At 42.0% G+C, this 22,069-nt stretch overlaps 1 protein-coding gene across 1 annotated transcript in view; it reads right to left on the reverse strand.

Moving 5' to 3' along the window:
- LOC108788493 (guanine nucleotide-binding protein G(q) subunit alpha) overlaps positions 1 to 22,069 on the reverse strand; it is an 82,374-nt gene that overhangs the window by 30,301 nt on the left and 30,004 nt on the right. Inside the window, exon 2 of the mRNA XM_018558249.1 lies at positions 11,726 to 11,910. Coding sequence (XP_018413751.1) covers positions 11,726 to 11,910 — 185 coding nt within the window. The remainder of the gene's footprint in view (positions 1 to 11,725; positions 11,911 to 22,069) is intronic.

Raw genomic sequence — 22,069 nt, forward strand, 5'->3', positions numbered from 1 at the left:
TGTCCTTTATGCACCAGGTGAGTTTATAATGGCAGAAGCACTACTGTCTCTGCCAGTCACTAGTCAAAGTCTGCAGGACCAAACATTGGAAAGAGTGTGTTAAGGTTGGACACCGCTCTTCAGACTCCCTTCTAACATACACTATAGTGCCAAAAGCATTGGGACGCTTGCCTTTACACGCAGATGAACTTTAATGGCATCAGAGTCTTTGTCGGTAGGGTTCAATATTGAGTTGGCCCATCCTTTCAGCTATAACAGCTTCAAATCTGCTGGGACTGATGTCCACAAGGTTTAGGAGTTTGTCTATGGGAATGTTTAACCATTCTTCCAGAAACACATTTGTGAGGTCAGGTACTGATGTTGGAAGTACTCATCCATGTCTTTAAGGACCTTGCTTTGTGCTTAACAGCTGTCCAGATAAAAAATATGGGAGCTGCAGTTGCCAGCTTGTTTTTAATTTCTGGGCATGTCACGCTAATCCCTGCTTTACAAATGAAGTTTAAAGAGTAGCGCATCGAGTGTCCCAAAACATGGTCTGAACATTTTTGTTTCAGCTCAATAAGAAAAACTTGGGTAGGATAAGGGTGAGCACACATGTTCAAAAACAAGTCAGCAATGGCAGATTCCATTTTTTCCCCTCCTGAAATGATACTTTTAAAGTGGACATAAAGCTGAACTTCAGGAATATATAAACGATGAATAAATGCAGTTCTGTATTGATAAAAGTATATCTAAAACAGAGAATAAAATGTAATATGGCAGCTTTCCAGTACTAAGGGCTTGTTCACACCGAAAGCTTGTGCATTCCAGAGCGGTAGCTGCTGGAATGCACCGCGATCGCTGAGAAACTTCCCCTTGTGTTTTTGAGCGGGAGGGGGCGTGGCGGTGCATTGTATTCAATGGCACCACTTCCACGCACCTCCAACCCCCCCCCCCCCCCCCCCACAGTGCGATCGGACGCCTGGCAAAACTTTGCTAGCGTTCCGTTCCACTGCAAACGCAAAAAATAGGGCTTGCTAATAGCAGCTACCGCTCTGGAACGCACAGGCTTTCAGTGTGAACAAGCCCTTAGAGATGGTTTTTCAGGATAAGCATAACATCTACAAGCACAGAAAATTCCTTGTTGAACTTGCTAGAAATCTCCTGTCCTTGCAACCTGCTGTGCAATAAAACCGAAATCTTAAAGAATCTGCTTTCTCAGCTAATTTTTGTTAACATAAAACAACTTCCGTCTATGTAATGAAGATGACGAGAGGGGGGACTGTTTGTGCTCCAAAATCAGAAGAGAAGGCTAAGGTGACAAGGATGTTCCTCCATAGATATAGTATAGGGAGTGATTTCACCATAGGACTGGAAGTGTGTTACTGGCAGGATCACCAGGTAAAAATGGGGGGAGGGGGGGAAATGAAGCCACCATATCAAAGGATATGGTAAGCGGCAGTATATTAAGATTTCTGTTTTACAGTTTAGATATGCTTTAATACATCGTTACATGTAATTTTTAATGCAAACAGTGTAGGTACCTTAATTTGACCTGGTATCAGCCTCATCCAGTCACTGTAAACTAATCAGCTCATGTAAAGTGCACATAGGACGGATAGCACAGATGAGCTTATCCCATTCTTGCTTATCCTTCACTGTCCAATGGCAGTGCTCTGCAAATCTGGACTGGATAGACAGAAATGACAGGTATAGCTCCTATAAATGTATTTCATTTGGTATTTAGCCTGGAGTTTAGCTTTAAGGCTGGGTTCACACCTGGGCGTATTTTTTCTGCTCGTTTTTTTTTTTGCGTCTTTTAGCACGTTTTTCCGTTCAGTGAAACGCGCGTTTCACTGGCGGTATGATTTTCCCCCCCTTATTTTGTCTATTTTTTTTAAAAAGTATCTTTTTTTCACTTTCAAATTTCCCGCCGGCTCCGCCCCCTGCGATGCAGCTGCTCGCAAGGGACGTAACCCGGAAGCCGCCGGAGGACACAGCGGGGATCGTGGACAAGGTAAGTCCTACGCTGTATTCCTGAGTGTGGCTCGGGGTTACCGCTTTGTTAACCCCAAGACACACTCGGGAATACCAATCAAAACGCGCGGGAAAACGCCCCAAAGAAGCTCCTGTACTTGTTTGGGCTTTTCAGCGCGTTTCCACGGGCTGAAATACTCCCAGGTGGGAACCATGCCCATAGGGAAGTATGGGATTTCACTGTTTGAGCGTTTTACAGCGCGTCGATCTGCGTTCTAAAATGCCCAGGTGTGAACCCGGCCTAAAAAGGTGTATAAAGGGTTTCACGCCATTATTTTCAACTGAACAGTTACAGAACATACGTGTGTGTTTCTCAGATCCTTAGCCTGGTTTCACACCTGGCCATCAGCATTTTCATGTTTTGTAAAAAGTATTATGAGAGCATATACACATGTTTTTGAGTGTTTTGCATGCATGCAGCTTCAGGCATTTTTCTATTTGGCCCAATGTAAAGCAGTAGCTTATGTGACATAATGCAAAAATGGCCAAAAAATGCATCAAAACATTTTAAGGCATTTCCATTGACGTCTATGGGGACAAAATGCTCAAATCTGCCTGAAACGAAGCTTGTCTTCTTATTTAAGCTAAAGGCGTTTTGCTACAAGCAACAGAATGCTCAGGTGTGAACAGGGGCCATTGAAAACTATGGGATTCCTTGTGTTGAGTATTTTGTAACTTCGAAGTACAAACGCCTAGGTGTAAACGGGGCCTAGAAATTATATGTAATTATCACTAGTACATTCAGGTGAAGGAGACTGTTGAGTAATCAATATTTAAGTGACATTAACCTCTTGCCGTCCGCCCGTAGTAAAAAAACGGACGGACGGCACTGCAGCATCTGCGGGTTGCCGTCCCCAGACGGCAATTTTTTTCTGCTCGCGCGCCCCCCCTAGCGGGCACGCACGGGCAGAAAAGACCCGTCCAATGCGAACACCCGATACCGGGTGTTTCACATATAGGCGATCAGCGGGTCCATAGCCCGCCGATCGCCTATATGTGCTCGTTTGCGTCACCCAAACGCGGAAATCCCACCCATCATGCTGCTTTAAGGACTTACCTTAAATTATGCCTCTTAATCCAATCATATTTTTCTTTCCAGTAGTCCCTCCAGCGCTGTTGCCGGTCTCAGATCCAGCGCTGACTGCTGTGTCCTCCTGTCTCACGGAGTCTGTCCGATGTGCACGCTGCCGAGCTGCGTGCATTGACTTACCCTGTGTCTCTCCTCTTCTCCCCCTGCCGAAGATTTCTACTGGGCATGTGCCCACCCCATCATCCTTTGCGGCCGCCAGAGAATCTTCAGACAGGAGCGAGCGGGCAGAGACGTCATAAGTTTTATTGTTTTTGGTGACTTTTTTTTTTTTTTAAATGTTTTTGCATATATCTACTACTGCTTGCTAGCAGTAGATATATGCAAAAAAAAAAACAAGGGTTTAACGATCCTTTAGTTCACACCAGAACTGTGCGAGTCTGTGCAGCTGCAATGTGATGCATTTTGCCGCAATTTTACCGAGGTTGATGAGTTTTTGTTTGCTTAAAATGGGATTTCAACTGCATCTGGTGTGAAAACATAACAGAGTAAAGAAAGTGAAACATTGCATAAATGTGTCCATCTGAACCATTCAAATCTGACACTGATTGATCAAGTGTAAAATTTACACCATTCGCTTTTTCCTGCCAAACCCATATTTGCACAAGTTAAAATGCACTAAAGATTACTTATAATTTTAAACCCTGATATTATATTTTTTTCTGAAAGCAGAGATCCTGTAAAAGAAAATGGGGCAGCTGCGATATTTTATGGCACACATTATTAGAGCAACTGTTTATCAAAACCACATTTTCAGTACAAAATACATGCCAATTCATTTTAGAGCACATAAATACAAAAGCAGATCCAAATCTTTGATAAAATGTACAAGATGAGGTTGTGTCGAGTAAATAGATACCAAACACGTCAAGCCTCAAATCTATGGTACCCATAAATAATGCTTTAAAGCCTTTAAAGTTCATCAATTTGGTGCAACTTTCCTTGACCGCCTTCTGTACTTTGCAATGAGAAAAAAAAAATCTGATGATTCCTAATTATTTGGTGTAAAGTAAGTGATTATTCTGAAGGGATTAATCTGTCACGACTTTGAGATCCAAGCTTGCCTGTGCAGCTCAGCTCTAAAAGTAAACCCAAACAACCGCACCAAAACAGAACTTGCTGCTATAGCAACAAAGATATTTGAGAATGATCAATCAGCTGCAAGATCCCAGGAGTCAAATAAAAAGCACTGTTAACTCAAATATAGCGGAACTTCCCTAAAATGGTGGGCCAGATATTACATTCTTTTAAGGTGTTGGCAAACGCAAAGAAGAAAAACAGTTCTTTTGCAAAACACAAAATAAACTCAGGGGCCAGTTCATTAGGTACATCAATTTACTATGAGGTAGGTTTCCTTATGTTTTTTTTTTTACAGTGAAATTTCCCCAAAAGCACCATGGGGGAAAAAAAATAAATAAATAAAAAGCTAAGGGTTTTAACTTCTTCCTATGCCATCCAATAATAAAAAAAAAGATGTTTTGGCTTTGGATCTACTTTGGTGGAAAGGAGTGGAACCCAGCGTTGTCTTCTGCATGTACCAGTTATGTGCCAAGATTACCTTCTACACAACACTGTTGTGAAGTATACATTTTTGAACACTTGTGGACCTCCAGTAAGCAAATCTGTCATTAAAAAAAAAGTGGTTTTGCTTTTGTTTTATTTTCCCCTGTAAAGATATAGAGGGTTATTCACTAAGCTGCCGAAGGCAGCAGAGTGGATGACCTGAGGCGTAGTGAACTGAGCTATCAGACATCACGACTGGCTCCACCCAGCTGTTGTCTTTTTCGTGGAGAACGGTCAGCTTCGGTTGACCTTTCTTCCGGCTTCGGCTGTCACTACGGCTCAGCCAAGCTGAAGCATATGTGTTCGGCTCGGCTGCTGTAGGGGCTATAGTGATCAGCTCCCATAGATGTATGCACACCCCCAAGAACTACATCTCCCAAAAGCCCTATCCCTACACAGTGTACGGAAAGCTCTTGGGACTCAAGGCAACAGTATTTGTTGTGTGTCAAACCAATGTGTGCACATGGAAAGAGAGAGAGAGAGAGAAGTGGGGAATAGGTGGATGTCTGTAGTCCATCAGGCAGGCCTGATAATGCTGTTTTGGGATTTCAGGGTAATGGAACTGTATTTTCAGCTTCAAAAGAAGCACACTGCATTTTTGGCAGAGCAACATATGAAAAAAAAAAAAATGTAAAAAAATAATACACATATTACACACACACGCATGCATAAATACATACACATATATACACTAGAGAAATACTTTTAACTGTAAAACTGAAAAATGCATCTCCATGTTTTAGGATAACAAAACTTTCACTATATGCAATGCTAGTAATCTAAATGGCCAGAACCAAGACTGCTCAATATTGTCACCATTTATCTCGGGCAGGAAATTAGCTGTTCAGTTGTCATGTCTGTCACCGAACAGATAAAGAACATTTCCTTCCATTTCCACCAAAAGGGCACATTTTAATACATTATTTTAAAAAAATATTCTGCTAACAAAATAAATTCTGCTGCTATTGCAGTGTCAACTGATTTTTTTTTTCTTTAAAAGGAAACCTGTAGTGACAGTTGTATCTGGGCTGTAACTGCTGATCCCTCCTGGAATTTCTAGTTGCTCTGGATCTCATGGACATGAATACCTTCCGAGTTAAAAACCTGGACATGAAGTCAGAACTTCTGATCGGCATACTTGTTCTAAGTCAAGTACTGAAGCTTGAAGACCAATGAGACAACTAGCAATTTAAGATGGATGTTAGCAATGCCAGCCCATAGTTCTCTCATCTTTTAGGACAGTAACCTTGATAGTCCTGCTGCATGGACTGAAAACTTTGCAAGTTCAATAGCAAGTTGATGTAATTGTCAGGCACTGTGCAAAAAGCACCAATCTGCCGTTAGCCTACAGTACAAAAACATGAATCAATGAATAGGTTATTTAAAAGACCTTTTTTGGCCAAAGTACTCTTTAGGGTCACAGAAGGACATTTACTATATGCTCCTGTGATCCAAAGCTCAGCATATAGTGGGCTATTGCCTGCTAAATGCTAACGGCACAGAGCCACGCTGTGGTCAGCAAAGATTCCGACAATATTGTCGGGATCCACCCTGCCACCTAATTACCCTCCTCCTCCCCATCCGTCCCTCTGTCAGTGCTGGAGGAACAGAGATGGGAGGGGGAATCCCTGCAAAGGGCAGCCAGTGACTGACAGTCATCGCTCTCTGCAGGGAGAAAATCCGGAACTGAGAGATCAACGTTATGTGATTGCTCAGTTTTCGATCTATAGAGCCGATGGGTGACAGCTTCAGTGTCACACATTGCCTCTAATTATGGGGGTGATAGCATTTCAATCTCCCCATTTATCTCATGCTTCCAAGCAATTTAATATGGTAAGCAAGAATGGGAAAAAAAAGTACCCTTCTGTTGCCAGTATCTTTGGATCTTCCCCCAATCGACTATGCAACATATAAATACATAGAGTGGGAGGGCATGCACTGTCAGCCAATCAGGCTCTATTGCACTTAAAACTGCAAGCTTGACTGCAACCTACTGTCTAGGATATGCAGCAGAAAATTGTGGATCAATTATTTTGGCAAGAAAAAAAAAAACCAACTCACATATAGTATGTCCACTGTATGCTTGGCTGGAGGACGTATTTAACCTATTGCTGGCAGTCACCTTATTATGCGATGACCACCAACTAGTGACAGTAGTGAAAATTGACTGTGTAGTTGAGTCTTTGATTGCTAAATGGTTAAAAACAAGCCCTTTCCTGAGAAATAAATATTTGTCCGACCCAATGCAATCAAGCAGGGTGGTCAAATGAGGAGGGTTAGAAAAGACTTCAGGTCTACTTTAAGGGCTTGTTCACACCAAGCGTGTTATAGAGCAGTTATAGACCGGATCAAAACTGCGTCCAATGTATTCCAATGGTATTTTGGGCTCTAGTTCACACCGCAGCGTTCAGTTCCAGAGCATGTAAAAAAAACTGCAACAAGCCCTATTTTACCTGCTCTGGAACGCATGCAAACGCCCTGGACCGCACTGAAAGCCCATTCTAAACTTAAAAAAATAATATTTTTTTTAACCAAAAACGGCCCAGAACGCATAAAAAATGCGGCAAAAAAAACACAGTATAACCCACTGCACTGTGTGTGCAGAAACTCATGCAGATCTGGTCTGCATTTGGTCTGAACAAGCCCTAAAGATCGGCCCCCTTGAGCTCAAACCTGAGTTAGTTTAGGTAGTCTAATCATTAAGTGCATGAAGTGGGGAGGTCAGCAAAGGTAAAATGTTTGTTTATATTGGAAAACTATTTTCAAGATGGGAAAATGTGCAGTACTTAAAAGTAACCAACCAGTGATCTTATATTATCATTTTCACAACTCAGTTAGTGAAAGCAATATGTGATTGCTGCAGATTACAAGAGAGAATTGGCTATTATGTTTTCTTTGTTATTCCACAGTAGTGCACCATTTGTGAGGTAAAAGCCTTAACAGTCCCTTAAGTGATTTCAAAATGATTTCCTGCTTACATATGTCACAGAATTTTTTTGTTTACTGGAAAGTGAAGCAGCAACTGTTGTTATTGAGGATGTGGAATGGGAACAGTTCTGTTAGACATCAAAAGCCATATTTAACAATGCTACAAAAACAAGTTCACCGAGTGTGACGTACAGTTACCCACAGCAACCAGCCGAGATGGGAAATTCAGTTTACAAATCTGCCAAGGTATTGACATTAATGTGCTACGCGATATTGAGCGACGAGATGTGAACAGCTCCATTGAAATGGATGGAGAAGCTACATAGAGCAATATCGTGTGGAAATATGAGCGAAATCGCGCGATAAATCGCTCAGTGTGAATGGGGCCTTAGGGTGCTTGAATGCATTTTTTATTTCACTCCTGAGTTTTTAACCTTTAGGAATTTCACTGACAAGACAGTTGGATTCCCTACTTAGGTCTCAGTTGTGTCACTTCTAGAGATCAGATCCACCATGACAGAGAGTCTCCACCAGTAGAAGACAAACAGTTCCTGAGCTAACTCAAACTGAGACCTAAGTAGGGTATCCAACTGTCTTGTCAGCGAAATTCCTAAAAGTAAAATAAATCATCAACCTGTTGAGTAGTATATCTGTGAAGGTGGATGACTGAAGTGTCTACAGCTGGGCAGAGATCACTCATCAATACATTTCCTTTCAAAGAGAAAAGGCTCTTTCACATTGTCAGAAGGAAGCAATCATTCCAAAGGTTGTTGGCTGGAACAGTAGGCTATTAGATTATCAAGAACTCCTTGCAAATCTGATATATGGAACTTGCTAAAATGCAGGTTCTTCAGGTGAAGGTTGCGAAAATCTTAGTCAGAGATGGAAATTGGAACCTCATGCACACTTAAAGATGGAGGTCCAGTAAGATCAGAATTGAATTCTGCCCTGGATGGTGCCAAAACATGTTTAGAACCTCTGCAGGCAGATTGCTGAAAAGTCAGATGAAAGTGGATAATAAAGATGTTGTGGACATATTAGCCTCCTGCTGTGAAGAATGACTCTATAGTTATAAGGGGTCCCAGGATTTAAGTCATGGCTGTCGGATTCTTCTGGGGATATCATGATATTGCCCCTAATACCCATGGATTAGTATAGGCTGTGGTCACCACTGCAATGGGACATCAATGCCTAGATCCCTCTTTTATCAAATGGCTCCCAATGGAACCAACTATAAGGCAGCTCTTAGTGCTTCAGCCCAGACAGTCTTACTCAATATATGAGTCCTCAAAAGACTGGGTCAAAGCAGAGGTTGTGCCACAGCTCTGGGCTTTGAGAGCACACTAGAGCTAACACACCTAAGTCTGGAAAGCACCACTATATAGAGCTCAGTGCCCAAAGGTCACATTCCATTTTAGTCTCATGACGACTAGAGGCCCATTCACTACATAAGTCTTCAGAGACTGGATAACACTAGGTGCTACCCCCCAATTGTTCATTCCAGCAGGGTCTGGGTATGGTCTCCAAAGCGGTTGCTGATAAGCGAATTTGAGCGAGCGATGGTATGTGTTCGCTCACTTCCTGATCTACTGAGCCGACCTGTGACAGTTTCATTGTCCGACGTCGGCTCGAACTATGAGGTTGAGTGAAAATCACTAGCCTCATAATTCTCCTTTAAGCAGCATGTATGAAGTCTTGATTGAAGTTACTGAAGAAAAAAAATATCTACAGAGTATCTTGGTTGAAGAAAAAATAAAAGGCTACCAAACAAACATAGTTCAAGTTGAGTAAAGGACATACAAACTCCTAGGACACTAGCAAACAACTGAGGCATAATGGTTGGAGGTGGGGTTATATGGAGTCTGGCTTATTTTTGGTTTGCCAGTGTACCAACTTCCTGAAGGCAGCAGTATAATGCAAATGTCAAAGAATGACATGGCTAAAGCACCCTGTCATCCCTGTCAGCAGTGCTGGTGGAATAAAAAAATCTTGTAGTTATATACACCCTTTTTTAATATTGCAAAACCTGTTGATGATGTAATTCTATCTATATGGTACTGGGCCTAGGTATGTCACAGGAAACATAGGGGATTCACCTCCCCGGATTTCCTCGCAGGCTGGCAGCACAATAGCAGTGGCCCCATTTTTAAAACAGCTTTTATAAGGGACATTGAAAAAAAAACCTGTTGTCATTCCCGGTGAAGTGAATGTGACATTTTTTTTTTTTTTAAATCCAGTTTGCTGATTTTTGGGGAGATGAGGCTCCAGGAAGTATATCTTCCATAGGAATGACTGGTAGCACATTAATATTTCATTTCATCCCATCACATGTGCTGCAACCCATTAATTTTAATCAAATATTCACTTGAAAATGAATGGAAAACCAGCACATGGTATTGTTCACTTTTGTACATATTTGCATGCAACAAAAGGGTTCACGAGTAAACCAATAAATAAAGCAGACCCAGGTGAAAAGGTATTGTGTTGAACTGCTTTACTCATCGATCTGATGAGTTAGTTATAATGCCCCAAGTGGGCACAAATAAAAGATACAGATCAAACAAAATGCATGAAGTGAGATTAAACCCCCCAAAAGAGATTTTCGTTGAATGTAATAATGATTCAGTACAACTAAACAACATCTGAAAATCATTACTTAGAACTCTGAACCTTTCTCCTCTTTAAGCTTAGTATGATGACTTCCATATCTGCTTTTTGGCAATGTCAGCTGGATGAGTTGGTAATGCTAATTCCCACCATGACAAGAAAAATACTTTGCAAAGTCTCTGTTGATCCTTTGCTACTGACACCATTATCTCATTCTAGAATAAAACAAGGGGGGAAAAAAAAGAAGAAGGACTAGAACTTCCAGTTCATTGCATGTGCACATAAAAAGTTACACTGCAAAAAAAAAAAGTCCCACTAAATTAAAGCGGAAGTGAAGTTGAAAAGGAAAATTGCTAGGTGGTAGAGTTTTAGGTAGAAGAGACTTGGTATATACCTTCCCTTTTTTTTTTGCCTGCAGGTGCAAGAGCAGTACATTGTATATGCTCAGCATCAGTAAGATGTACATCATAGAGTATCAAATGGCTGAAGAAAGAATATGCCAGGCTGGAAGAACACCAGCAGACAATAGCGGTGGTGAGCACTGACCTGTCATAGCTGGAGGAGGGCAAATTAATTGGCATCTCTGCCATAACAGGCAAGTATGCTCTGTACAGTCCAACATTCACAGAAGACTTGGGGCTCATTCACACCTATGCTTTGCAATAACATGCACTTTACCTCCAAACACAAAGACATACATTACATAGGCTAGTGTGTTGCCATTCATTTTAAACAGCACCTCAACACACAAAAGCAATGCACCTGCATTGTGCTGTGCTGGTCCAGAAAACATGGTGCAGGCTGCTGGCAGCCCATTCATGTGTTAAATGCTCTGCAACGGAACACCTAGGTGTGAATAGGTCCTGAAGGTGGGCCCTGCATTAAAATGCAAGGTCCGGCTATTACATTCTGCCTACCCCCACATTTTTATCCAGCTACAACACAGTGGTCCGACATTGGAAAGGGGGGTGGTTGAGAGCAGAATGTAATAAGGGAATGTTTATAATTAAAGCAAACCTAGTCTTGATGATATGTTTTTATGCTAAGTGCATGCACATTGGGCAATGTAGAAGTGTCACACCTAGGGGTATGTATAACCTCTCAAAGATGTGACAGTACTCTTCCTGGTAATGCCTGCCTCTTTCTCCCCAAAATGCTGGCACTACCTTTGTTCAGGAAACAGCCAGCATCTACTTCCTATGATAATATTCTGTCCCATAAATAACAATCATGCAAATCCTGACTCCTGCATAATAATCTTTATCTTGGCAGTTTGCTGTATATTTAACACAGATTAGCCCCCTGACTGCTGCCTCTCACTTTGACAGCTGCCTGAATATTACAATGTTATAAAAGCCCAGCGAGTGATTGCTGGGGGAGGGATGAACTGCAGCTCATGGACTTCTTTTTTAATGATAAAATGTGCGCTTTTGGAAAAAAGTATACTGTGTATATTGTAACATATTAAGAATGTATTTGGACACAATTTTACTGATGGACTCACTTGGCTTCATCAGCACTTACCTTGTTGTGTTCATACTTGTATGGGATTTTAAGGGTATCCATGGCCCGGATCATAGCTTGCATTGCAGTGAATATGTTCTGGTACACAAGTTTAGTGAAACCCCTTTTGTCTTCATCAGAGTATCCAGATCCATGGATAATTCGCATTTGCTTTATAAATGTGCTTTTTCCACTTTCTCCTGTGCCTAAAAAATAGATAAAAAAGATGAATGAACTAGAGCACAAAAATGAATAATATGCCAGCTAAGGTATACAGTAAATGTTTTCTTGTCATAAAGGAAATAGAGAACAGTGGACCCTCATGGCTGAGGTAGAAAAGGATAGTATTAGAAACAATTCAGTTTTTTTACTGAAACCTGACCTTGGTCAGGTCTAAGCAAAGTAACAGTTAGTAGAAGGTACCACAAGAAATGCATACTTGGTTTATGATGAGCTGGTGATGCAAACCCATTAAGGCCTCATTTACATTAAGGCTGTACCCCTAAGGTGAAAAGCTGTAGCGGGGACCATAGGTGTTTGTGATCAGTCTCGGCCAAGAAGCTTGTACAAATGACAGGTTGACAGGAGCCACAGCTGTCTGCAGCAGTTCAGATGTAAGTGCATGCTGAGTGGTAACATAAGGCTGGAGACGAATAAGCATCCCTGTACACAGTTTTCATCCAGGGCTGCTCACCTGTCCGTAGCTGTATGTAACCACACATTGAAAAGCCTCAGCTCCTGGCAGGCCGCCATTGCTATGTACTGGCTTCCTGGCCGTGTCTGATCGTAAACACCAGCGATCCCTAACGCAGCTTTACACTAATTGTTTGGTGTACAGCTCTAATCGGCTGAGTGAAGGTAGGCAGGTTTAAAAAAAAAAAAAAAGGTAGGAAAGAAAATCAGCGCACAGATCTCCTAGTACAGGTCTTGCCATGGAGAAAAAAGCTGAACTAAACAGACCTATGTTAGATCTAAGAGCAAGTGGATGTGCATCTGTTTTCCTTCCTTTTACCTCTGATGCAAGTGTGCAAAAACACAAAGCTGATCATACAATGTAATATTTTCTTTGTCCAACCTGTGGGCTGAACAAAGAAAATATTGCAGATTCTTCCATCAATACAATGAAAACAAACAGCGGCCGCCGTCAGGATACCTGAACAGAGCCAGCAGCTTATCGGCTGCCCGCTCTGTTCATTCGAAGATTTTCCAAGTGGCTACTTATCCTATCTGATTATCCTATTGAGGCATGTCGGCCTAAAGGGTGCCAACAGTGGCACCCACTGTGCAAATTTCAGTCGGTTCATCAAAATTCAGCCGAAATTTGCATAGTGTATGGCCAGCTTAACTCCTCCATTTCTTTCGGCCTTGGAGATAACCAGGTGTAAATACCTGCACGTTTGCTTACATCCGCAAGACCACACACTAACATTATGCTTTAGATCAGGTCCGCCAGAAAAAAACGGACACGTAGATCTGATCGGACCACCCATGAAAGACTCTCTCAGTAACATTTACTATAGACACTCTATTCAAAACTGTCTGCCGTCAGCTGTGGGTTAATACATGTCACAATAGTTTGCACTGTTACCGACATAAAAAAAAGAGAAATGTAATCCAACAAAAGAAAAGCTTTTGCCATACATCAATACCACGGAAGACTGGTCCTAACTAGACAAAATTCTGTATCCATACAAGAAGATACCAGGAAGTGTGCTTATCAACATAAGCCGAATGTTGCTGTACTTACTCCGCACTTGAGCACATGCTAAAAATGTTTGGTTCTTTTTTGGGGGGTTTTCTAGCCCAGAACAGCCTAGGATCTTATACGAGAATATCCTGTTTCCGTGGACTTTCTATGGGGTACATCTAAGAAAAATTAAATTAAACATATTGGGGAGAATTTATCAAAAGTGGAGCAGACAGAATCTGGATCAGTTGCAAATGGCAACCAATCAGCTTCTCTCTTCCGTTTGCTCAGTTAAGATTTGAATATGAAAGACAGAAGCTGATTGGTTGCCATGCACAGCTGCTCCAGATTTTGTCTGCTCCACTTTTGATTAATTAAGCTCATTGAGGGGAATTTGACACTAAGAAACATATTTTAAAGCACAACTAATGCCTCCTGTATGACAGTCCAAAGTATACTATGTTACTACAGTGTGGAAAATAATGATTTGATCCCCTGCAGATTTTGTACGTTTGCCCACTTACAAAGAAATTAAAAGGTCTATAATTTTTATCGTATGTGTATTTTAAATGATAGAGACAGAATATCAACCAAAAATCCAGGAAAAACACATGATACACATGTTAGAAATTGAGTTACAGTTCAGTGAGTAAAATATGTATTTGATCCCCAAGCAAAACATGACTTAGTACTTGAAGGAGAAACCCTTGTTGGCAAGTACAGAGGTAAGACGTTTCTTTACAACACACACAGGGACCATGAGGAACAAAAGTAGCCACCCTCCAGAAGGAAGGACAGTGTCGGCGTGAATTCAGCAACAGAGGCAGTGCTCACAATGCAGAAAGCATGGGACTATGTATGTATGTATGTATGTATGTAGGTCTGGTGATGATTGACTAACTACAGACTTGTGAATCATTAGCAACTGCAACACATTTTCATCCCACTGTAGTACAAGCAGGCACAGCCTACATGAGTGGCAACTCTGCTCTGAATTCAGGAACAGTGCAGCATTGTTGTCACACCATCACAGGAGCAGCTGCATTAGGTGGATTTCATTGGCTCAACAGGCATTTGTGGGACTTTGCTAGGGGTTTAACAGAAAACTAAGTACAGATGAACTCATAAAAAAGTGCTGAAGCACATAGTTTTTATTGGGAGGCCATAGTTCTACTTGAACGAAAGGACATTTTCAGAATCTGTGGGAACTGCATGATACATAAATCCTAGTGTACATACAGCAAAGATGCACTGTCACTCCTTACTTTATGTTAATTAAAACCCATAATAACCCCTAAATCAGAAATCGGTTTCTAGAGACTGAATGTAGTCAGACTAAGGTCTTGCATAGATGGGCAAATGCAGCGTGCGTGTAGATACATTCAGTTTGAGTTCTATCCAAGTTCCATTCTAGGTCCATTGACCTGCAGCTGACTTCTTCTCACATGTATCGGACCATCTTCAAAGCTACAGGAAGCAGCTTTTACATTTCATTTGACTTGCATAGGGAGACAGACAGTTGTGATGTGAACAAAAGACCATTTACAGAGGCCCTAATGTAATCTGAGGTCTCCTTGGCATCAACGTCAATTACTTGGTCACCTCCTTCGTGAAATGCAAACAAGGAATATGGAAACTGCTTTCATACCACTATAGCTATCAAAAGCATTCTACATTTGTGTTGCTAGTATGCATCTCCTTTAGAGGTTGCCACCTATTTAAAGCCAGTGCCTCAGATTTGTATTTTATTGTGAGCAGGCTGGTGACCACTGTAAGAAGGTAGTTGTACAGAAATGACAAATGCTCATCACATCATTAATTTCCCAAAATAAAAGAGTTTACACATTATCTTCTCTACAATGAAAAGCACAGAGAATAGGATGGAAAATTGTACAAGCACTTTGTTATAAAATGATCATATTCAAATCCTACAGTACTACAGAAGAGATGCATCATTTCTACGAAGGCTTATCTAGTGTAGTATGTGATAAACAAGCATTGTTTCTCCTCCAGACATGTAGTGTACAAAGCAACAGGGGAGTTACAAGGAACAAATGCAGGAAGGAAAGCTATCAGTGCATGGAGATGGTTATGTGCAGTAAACACATGACATTATTTTTATACAGACATGGACTGCCTCACGGTATGCATTAAGGTGTGACACAGTCTGCCATATTAATGAGTGTATTTAAAAGGGGGAATAAATATCATAAGTTAAATTTCCATTTAAAAAAAAAAATCAACTAAAAAAGAGTCAATAGACCTGCAGCACTCCTGCTTTAGTTACACTAGCTTTCTCTTAGCAGGCTGAATACAGTACTGCACCTACATGACCTGCCTAGACTTCAACGGGCTGCTGCTTATGGATGGATCAACTAACAATCTGCTTTCCAGCTAAAGCATACAGTAGGGCCATTGATCAGAAGAAGAAAAAAAAAAACATATCAGGTTTCATCCTTTTAAAAAAGGAAATACGTCACTTGATTGGTTATTATGAAAGAAAGCTAAACTCTTTGGCTCAGATTTTAACGCAAGAACCACAAGGCACTAGTACAAGTTACAATACTAGAAATCTATAGCCATATTTGCAAGCTTTCACTGTCATGTTACCTTTAAATAAGGGCAACTTTATTTAAAGATAACAATAAAAATGCAGCTTCTACGTCTGGTCTGCTCCACTCTACCTGGTCACAGAGGATGCCCATCAAGCTAAAAGAACCAATAGGTAGGCTTTGGAGTCAGGGAAAGGCAAGCTAATTTCCACTATATTAGGTATAAATCTAAAAAGACCGGCCGGGCTCCGGTTGTGGTTAGTACTGTATACTGTTTGTGCACAAGGAGAGGAGGGCAGTCTGCGACTGCAGGGAGGAAAGCACATATCCGTGGTGGAGAAGTTTCCCTCTCCCCCCTTTGAAATGTTCCCCCACCAACTCCCACTGCCTGCACTTTTCCCCCCACATGGTACATTGCGCTGTATAATGTATTGCTGGGATTTGTATTCCTCTATAGCTGATGATACATCGTGCTGTATAATGTATTGCTGGGGTTTGTATTTCTCTATAGCTGATGGTACATTGCACTGTATAAGTTATTGCTGGGATTTGTATTCCTCTATAGCTGATGATACATTGCGCTGTATAATGTATTGCTGGGATTTGTATTCCTCTATAGCTGATGATACATTGTGCTGTATAATGTATTGCTGGGATTTGTATTCCTCTATAGCTGATGATACATTGTGCTGTATAATGTATTGCTGGGATTTGTATTCCTCTATAGCTGATGATACATTGTGCTGTATAATGTATTGCTGGGATTTGTATTCCTCTATAGCCGATAGTACATTGCACTGTATAATGTATTGCTGGGATTTGTATTCCTCTATAGCTTATGTACATTGCGCCTTATTTGTGTATCACTTGGCAGTAGACCATCTGAATTGGTGCTGACACTGTCCGTCATTCTGGAGGGTGGCTACTTTTGTTCCCCATGGTCCCTGTGCATGTTGTAAAGTAGTCACCGCTCCAAGCTCATTCCTGTGATGGACTACAATCTCAATACAAGTTAGTAGTAGGGATGCACCGATATATCGGCCGCCGAAACATATATGCCGAAAATGGCACTTTTGGCATAATGCCGAAAGTGCAATTTTCCTGCAGATACATCGGCGCATCCGTGATTTATTTTCTCCCCGCTGGGCGCTGCTCTTTGTCCCAGCAGGGAGAAGAGAAAGTGACAGCCGGCCGAGCGCTGCGGTGGAGAGTGCTGTGAGCGGCCGGCGTCTCCTCGCACACTGCTCTGCCGCCTATCACAGTCCGGCAGAGCGGTGTGGGGGCGGAGACAACGCTGTCACAGGAGGCTGGGCTTTTCTCCCTACACCGCTCGATCAGCCTCCTGTGACAGCGTGTCAGAGAGAAGAAGCTACAGTGGTGAGAGCAAGGTGACGAGGATGGGGGTAATTTTGGAGTAGGTGGGGACCAGGGAGGGGGAAGTTAGGTGTGCAAGTTTACGATGAGAAGAGTAGGTTACAGCATGGAGGTGTGGTGGTTAGAGTGGAGGGGGGTCATGGTAAAGGTGTGGCGACGTGATGGCGAGTGCAGGAGGGGTGGAGTTTAGCCTGTAGGTGTGGGGAAGAGAGTGGTGGAGGGGTGGAGTTGGGTGTGCCGATGTAGTGATGAAATCAGGGGGATGGGTGTAGTTCTGCTCACAAGTGTGTTGGTGAGAGCGGAGGAATGATGAGGTGGTGAAAGCAGGGGAGGGATCAGGTTTAGTGTGCATATGTCCTGAGGAGGTAAGAGCAGAGGTGAAGTTCAGGATGCAGGTATAGTGTTGAGAGCAGGGGAGGGGTGGTGTCAATCCTGCAGGTATGGTGAATGTCCCCAAGTGGTGAAGGTTACCATGCAGGTTTAGTGAGACACACAGTTGAGCGTGAGGCAGGTTGTCTGTGGCACCTCCTTGGACACAGAGAGCCTTGTTCTGTCTCGCAGCCTGGCTTAGTACCTGTCCACCAGTGCAAGTCTGTGACAGATCAGGAGAGGGGCCTGCCAGTAGCAGCATATCATTATGCAGCTGCCAGCTTGTGCCTGTATTGTGGTTTTCAAGCTCCACGAAGCCCTCTGTAGCCAACATTGGAGCTAACAGCCAGCCACATCGACACCTTAGCACTAGGCACATGGCTGAGGTGACTGAGCAGTGGCTAGGTCACCTCAGCGGCAAGGGAACGTGGGCAACAGGTGGTGCCTGTGGACCTCTGGCAGTGACTCCCGATAGGGACCCGAGATTAGCATCCATAAGTTGGCTGCGACAGTTTTTAAAAAGCAGGGGGCTGGTGGTAAACAGTAATTGGTTAGTGGAGTGGAAATGTTGGGGAACTTGAGAGGAGGAGCAAATTTGTGTTTTTTAGGTCTGTTTATGCATATTGGCTGTGCAATTTTTTTCTGGAAGAGAAATCCAACACTCAAAATGAAACTCCAAGTAAGGCATGATCTCCAGAAAGAAAACAAAAGTGTGGTGAGAAACCGAAACTATAACCGAGCTTTTATCTTAAGGAGGAAGGAAGGGTAGTATTGCTACATGTACAGCCAACATAAGCCTGTTTTCCTCTTTGCAGGGGACTGTGGCAAAATAAAATAAATACAGAATTCAAGCAGTTATACTCGCTATATTAAAAGCTAAATAGTCATCTTTGATAAATACAAAATTCTCTTTTTCAAAGTTTAAGAGGAACTGATCATACAAAACAACTTTCAGAGAAAGCTGGCCAGCTGCAAAACACATTATAGAGAGCACACCTTGGCTAAAAAGTACAATATTAGCAAGTTCATGATCTCATTAAACAGGGGTGTACAGAGCATTATCATCTGATAAAAAAGAAATGCTTCCTTCCTCCATGAAACATCATATAGCAATATAAAGAAAATATAATTTGCGACTGCCCGACAGCAACCATCGCACAGCAGCTTCATGGTCGGGAGCCAAGTTGTTTGAACTCAATAGACGCAACCGACATTGATGCTAGTCGGAACTGAATGAATGGCAATTAACAGAGAATCCTGCCCAGTAACACCTACCTACCAAGAACAGTGATAGGGATCGTACCCTCCAAAAACAGTGACTGTCACTTTTCAACTCATCAATGCCAGTCACCACTAAGGAACATAGAAAACAATTGTTGGGTGATCTTTTTGATTTTAGGCCCTCCTTACCATGCAATGTCTTCCTTGTATGGTAAAGAGCTGTGCAAACTGTTGGCGCTATATAAATCCTGAATAATAATAAAAATAATAATAATTATTATTATTATTTTGCTCCAATGCCTAGACTGGGCACACTGTTTTAAAGTGTAAGGTATGTATTACATAGTGCTTCTTATTTTTCTCGTTTTAGATTACCTTTTCTCACTTTTTTGTGTTTTCAAATCTAAGACCATGAAAGAACATATCTTTATGCATTTCTGTGCAGACTCATCTCACCAATAGACTGTCCAAGGTGTTTTAAAGTGGAACTTTACCCTTATCTTTGAAATGGTAACAAACACACCTTTAGAAATGTTTAGTAATGACAATCCACAAACAGATACTTGTTGACAATTGCAGGCTTTTTATTCTTTGCATACCTTATTTTTTGGCCATTTTTACTAAGGGAAGATGAATACATCTAATTTTACTTCCTGGAACTCTGGCACATGTGCCTAGGACATGCGACCATGCATCCCATCTCAGCAGAGCTGCATGCCGATGTGATTTTTAGTGAAAGGGGGTAAAGGTCCACTTTAACAGGGGAAGATTTATCATGCAAGGCACAGCGAGACATCTGCTGCTTAAATAGTGTGCTGTGGTGATTTAAAAAAAAAAAAAAAACCTCTCAGAACATTTGCGAATTGTGTTTCGAGTGCTCACCTGCACAAAATGAGCTGCAAATACTATTCTTAATGAGGCATACTAGAAATTTGTCTCATTCCACTAATTTGCTTTCCACTAAACTTGCTAGAAAGTGTTCCTTTTGTTCTGACTGTGGAGCGGCTCTGCGATGTCAGCAAATAGCAGGCAATAGCCCGCTATATGCAGATTTTGGGTTACAGGAGTACATTAGTAAACATACTCCTGTGACCCAAAAGAGAAGTAGTGCTTTAATACTTGATTCCCCTGGCACTCCCAGTTCTGATATGGCTCGCAGTTACCTGCACATGCATGTTTGATGTGAATTATGACGTTGTATAAAATATTCAATTTTAAGGTACATTAAAGAAGAACTCTGGGTAAATCTTTTATTAACCGCTGCAACAGGTGCTCCTTTTGGTCTAAAGTTATACTCACCCGATCCTCCAAGCTGGCTTGCTCTTAGGCCAGTTCTTCTAGCCTCACTCCCTCCTCCGCTCCAGCGGACTAAGGTCCCCGAGTCATCACGTTCTATACACAGTGTATAGGACATGAGGATGCCGATAAACATACTATTGCTAAAGCGTAGGGGATAAGCAGGAGGGAGAGCTGACACAGCCGGCTGGCTGCGAAAATCAGATGAGTACAACTTTGTTATTGTCCTCCTAGACCAAAACGAGCAGTGAACCTGAGCAGTGCGGGAGTAGCTCCACTGCAAGGGTTAATAACATTTTTGCCTGGAGTTCTTCTTAAAAGTTTCTTGCTGATGCGCTTGATGCATTCAGGATTTTCTTTTTTTTTTGCATACACCATAGTTTAATGCTGAGGTATGTACAACCCCACTGGTGTCCATTATCGCTGCCTTTTCGTAGAAAGCTCACAGGAGATGTTCCTTAGAACAAATCCTATATGAATCATGTTCTGAAAGACCATAATGCTCCCTAACAGACTGGACACAAACGCCTGACCGATCTGTATGGAAGCTTGGCACTAGACCTGAACAGCCATGACATAAACCCTGTAAGTGCATCATAGATCAAATGCAAAAGGAGTACAGCTCATTATAGAACTGCATTTTCCAATTCACCTCCTCATAACAGCACACATTTCAAATGCTCACTAATGGCTTGTGTATGTGATGATACCAGTAGATTAGATCTACGTTTCTACTTACACATATAAGTGGACCTTCCAATATATATCCAATTTTGTAACTGATAAAATGAAAGAAGGAGAAGAAGAAAACAATTTTAGCCCCAGCAGCCTGAAGGCACTGAAGGCATGTAATACTATCCTGCTGAAGATTTATTCAAATGCAAGTACAAATATAAGTATCCACTTCCAAAAAGCTAACAGCTCCGTAAACAAAAGGAGTTTCAACTTTATATCAACCAGCCAACAACCACATCTGACGCCCTTAAGCCTGAGGTTTTTAAGAGCAACATAAAATTTCAATTTAGCTGTGCTCTTCATATCCTCTATTATAAACATATAGCCAACCAGTTCATTAGTTGTAGGATGTTGCGTGAAATAGTCCAAAACCTTAACTCTTACTGGAAAGCATCCATTTTCTCTACTCAAAACCATTGAGTAAAGAAAGTTGCACCAAAACTGCATACTGTAGTAAACATAAAAAGCTCATCGATGTTTAAAACACAAAAAGACAAGACAGTATTTGACATCTTGTAAAAACTCCCCCTTTCACAAGTTCAGTCCTCCTTGAACTTCCACATTCCTGTGGAATCTGGAGATTAAAAGAGAACTATGGGGTAAGTGTTTTTCCCCATAGTTCTCTCTGGGGGTCACGGGAGGACATATGCTAATGTCCTCCCAAGACCCAAAGCTCAGTATATGGCAGGCTATTGCCTGCCATATACTGAGAGCACTGCAGCCGGGACAGATCCTAACAATACTGTGTGACTGACAGCTGGCTCTGCCTATCTAGAGGCAGAGCCAGCTGTGAACGCCCCCCCCTGTTTGTTCCTCCATTCAGTGCTGGAGGATCGGAGAGGGGAGAGGGAAATCTCTGCGGGGAGACGATCAGGAAGTGAGCCGATCGGCTGCATGTTTTTGCTCACTTCCCGATCGATAGAGCTCAGCTTGTCACAAGTCTAGGGCTGCAACAACTAATCGACATAATCGATTATAATCGATTATTGAAAAAGTTGTCAACTTTTTCAATAATCGATTAATCGGCTTCCGATCAGTTGGCCCTGTACACAGCTCCACACACGCTGCGCGCTGCACCTCCTCCCCACCTCACACTCGTCGCTGCCAGGCCCGCCCGCATCCACGCTCTTC

The sequence above is a fragment of the Nanorana parkeri genome, unplaced genomic scaffold (genome assembly GCF_000935625.1).
Source record: "Nanorana parkeri isolate BGI_ZX_2015 unplaced genomic scaffold, ASM93562v1 scaffold328, whole genome shotgun sequence".
NCBI lineage: Eukaryota > Metazoa > Chordata > Amphibia > Anura > Dicroglossidae > Nanorana > Nanorana parkeri.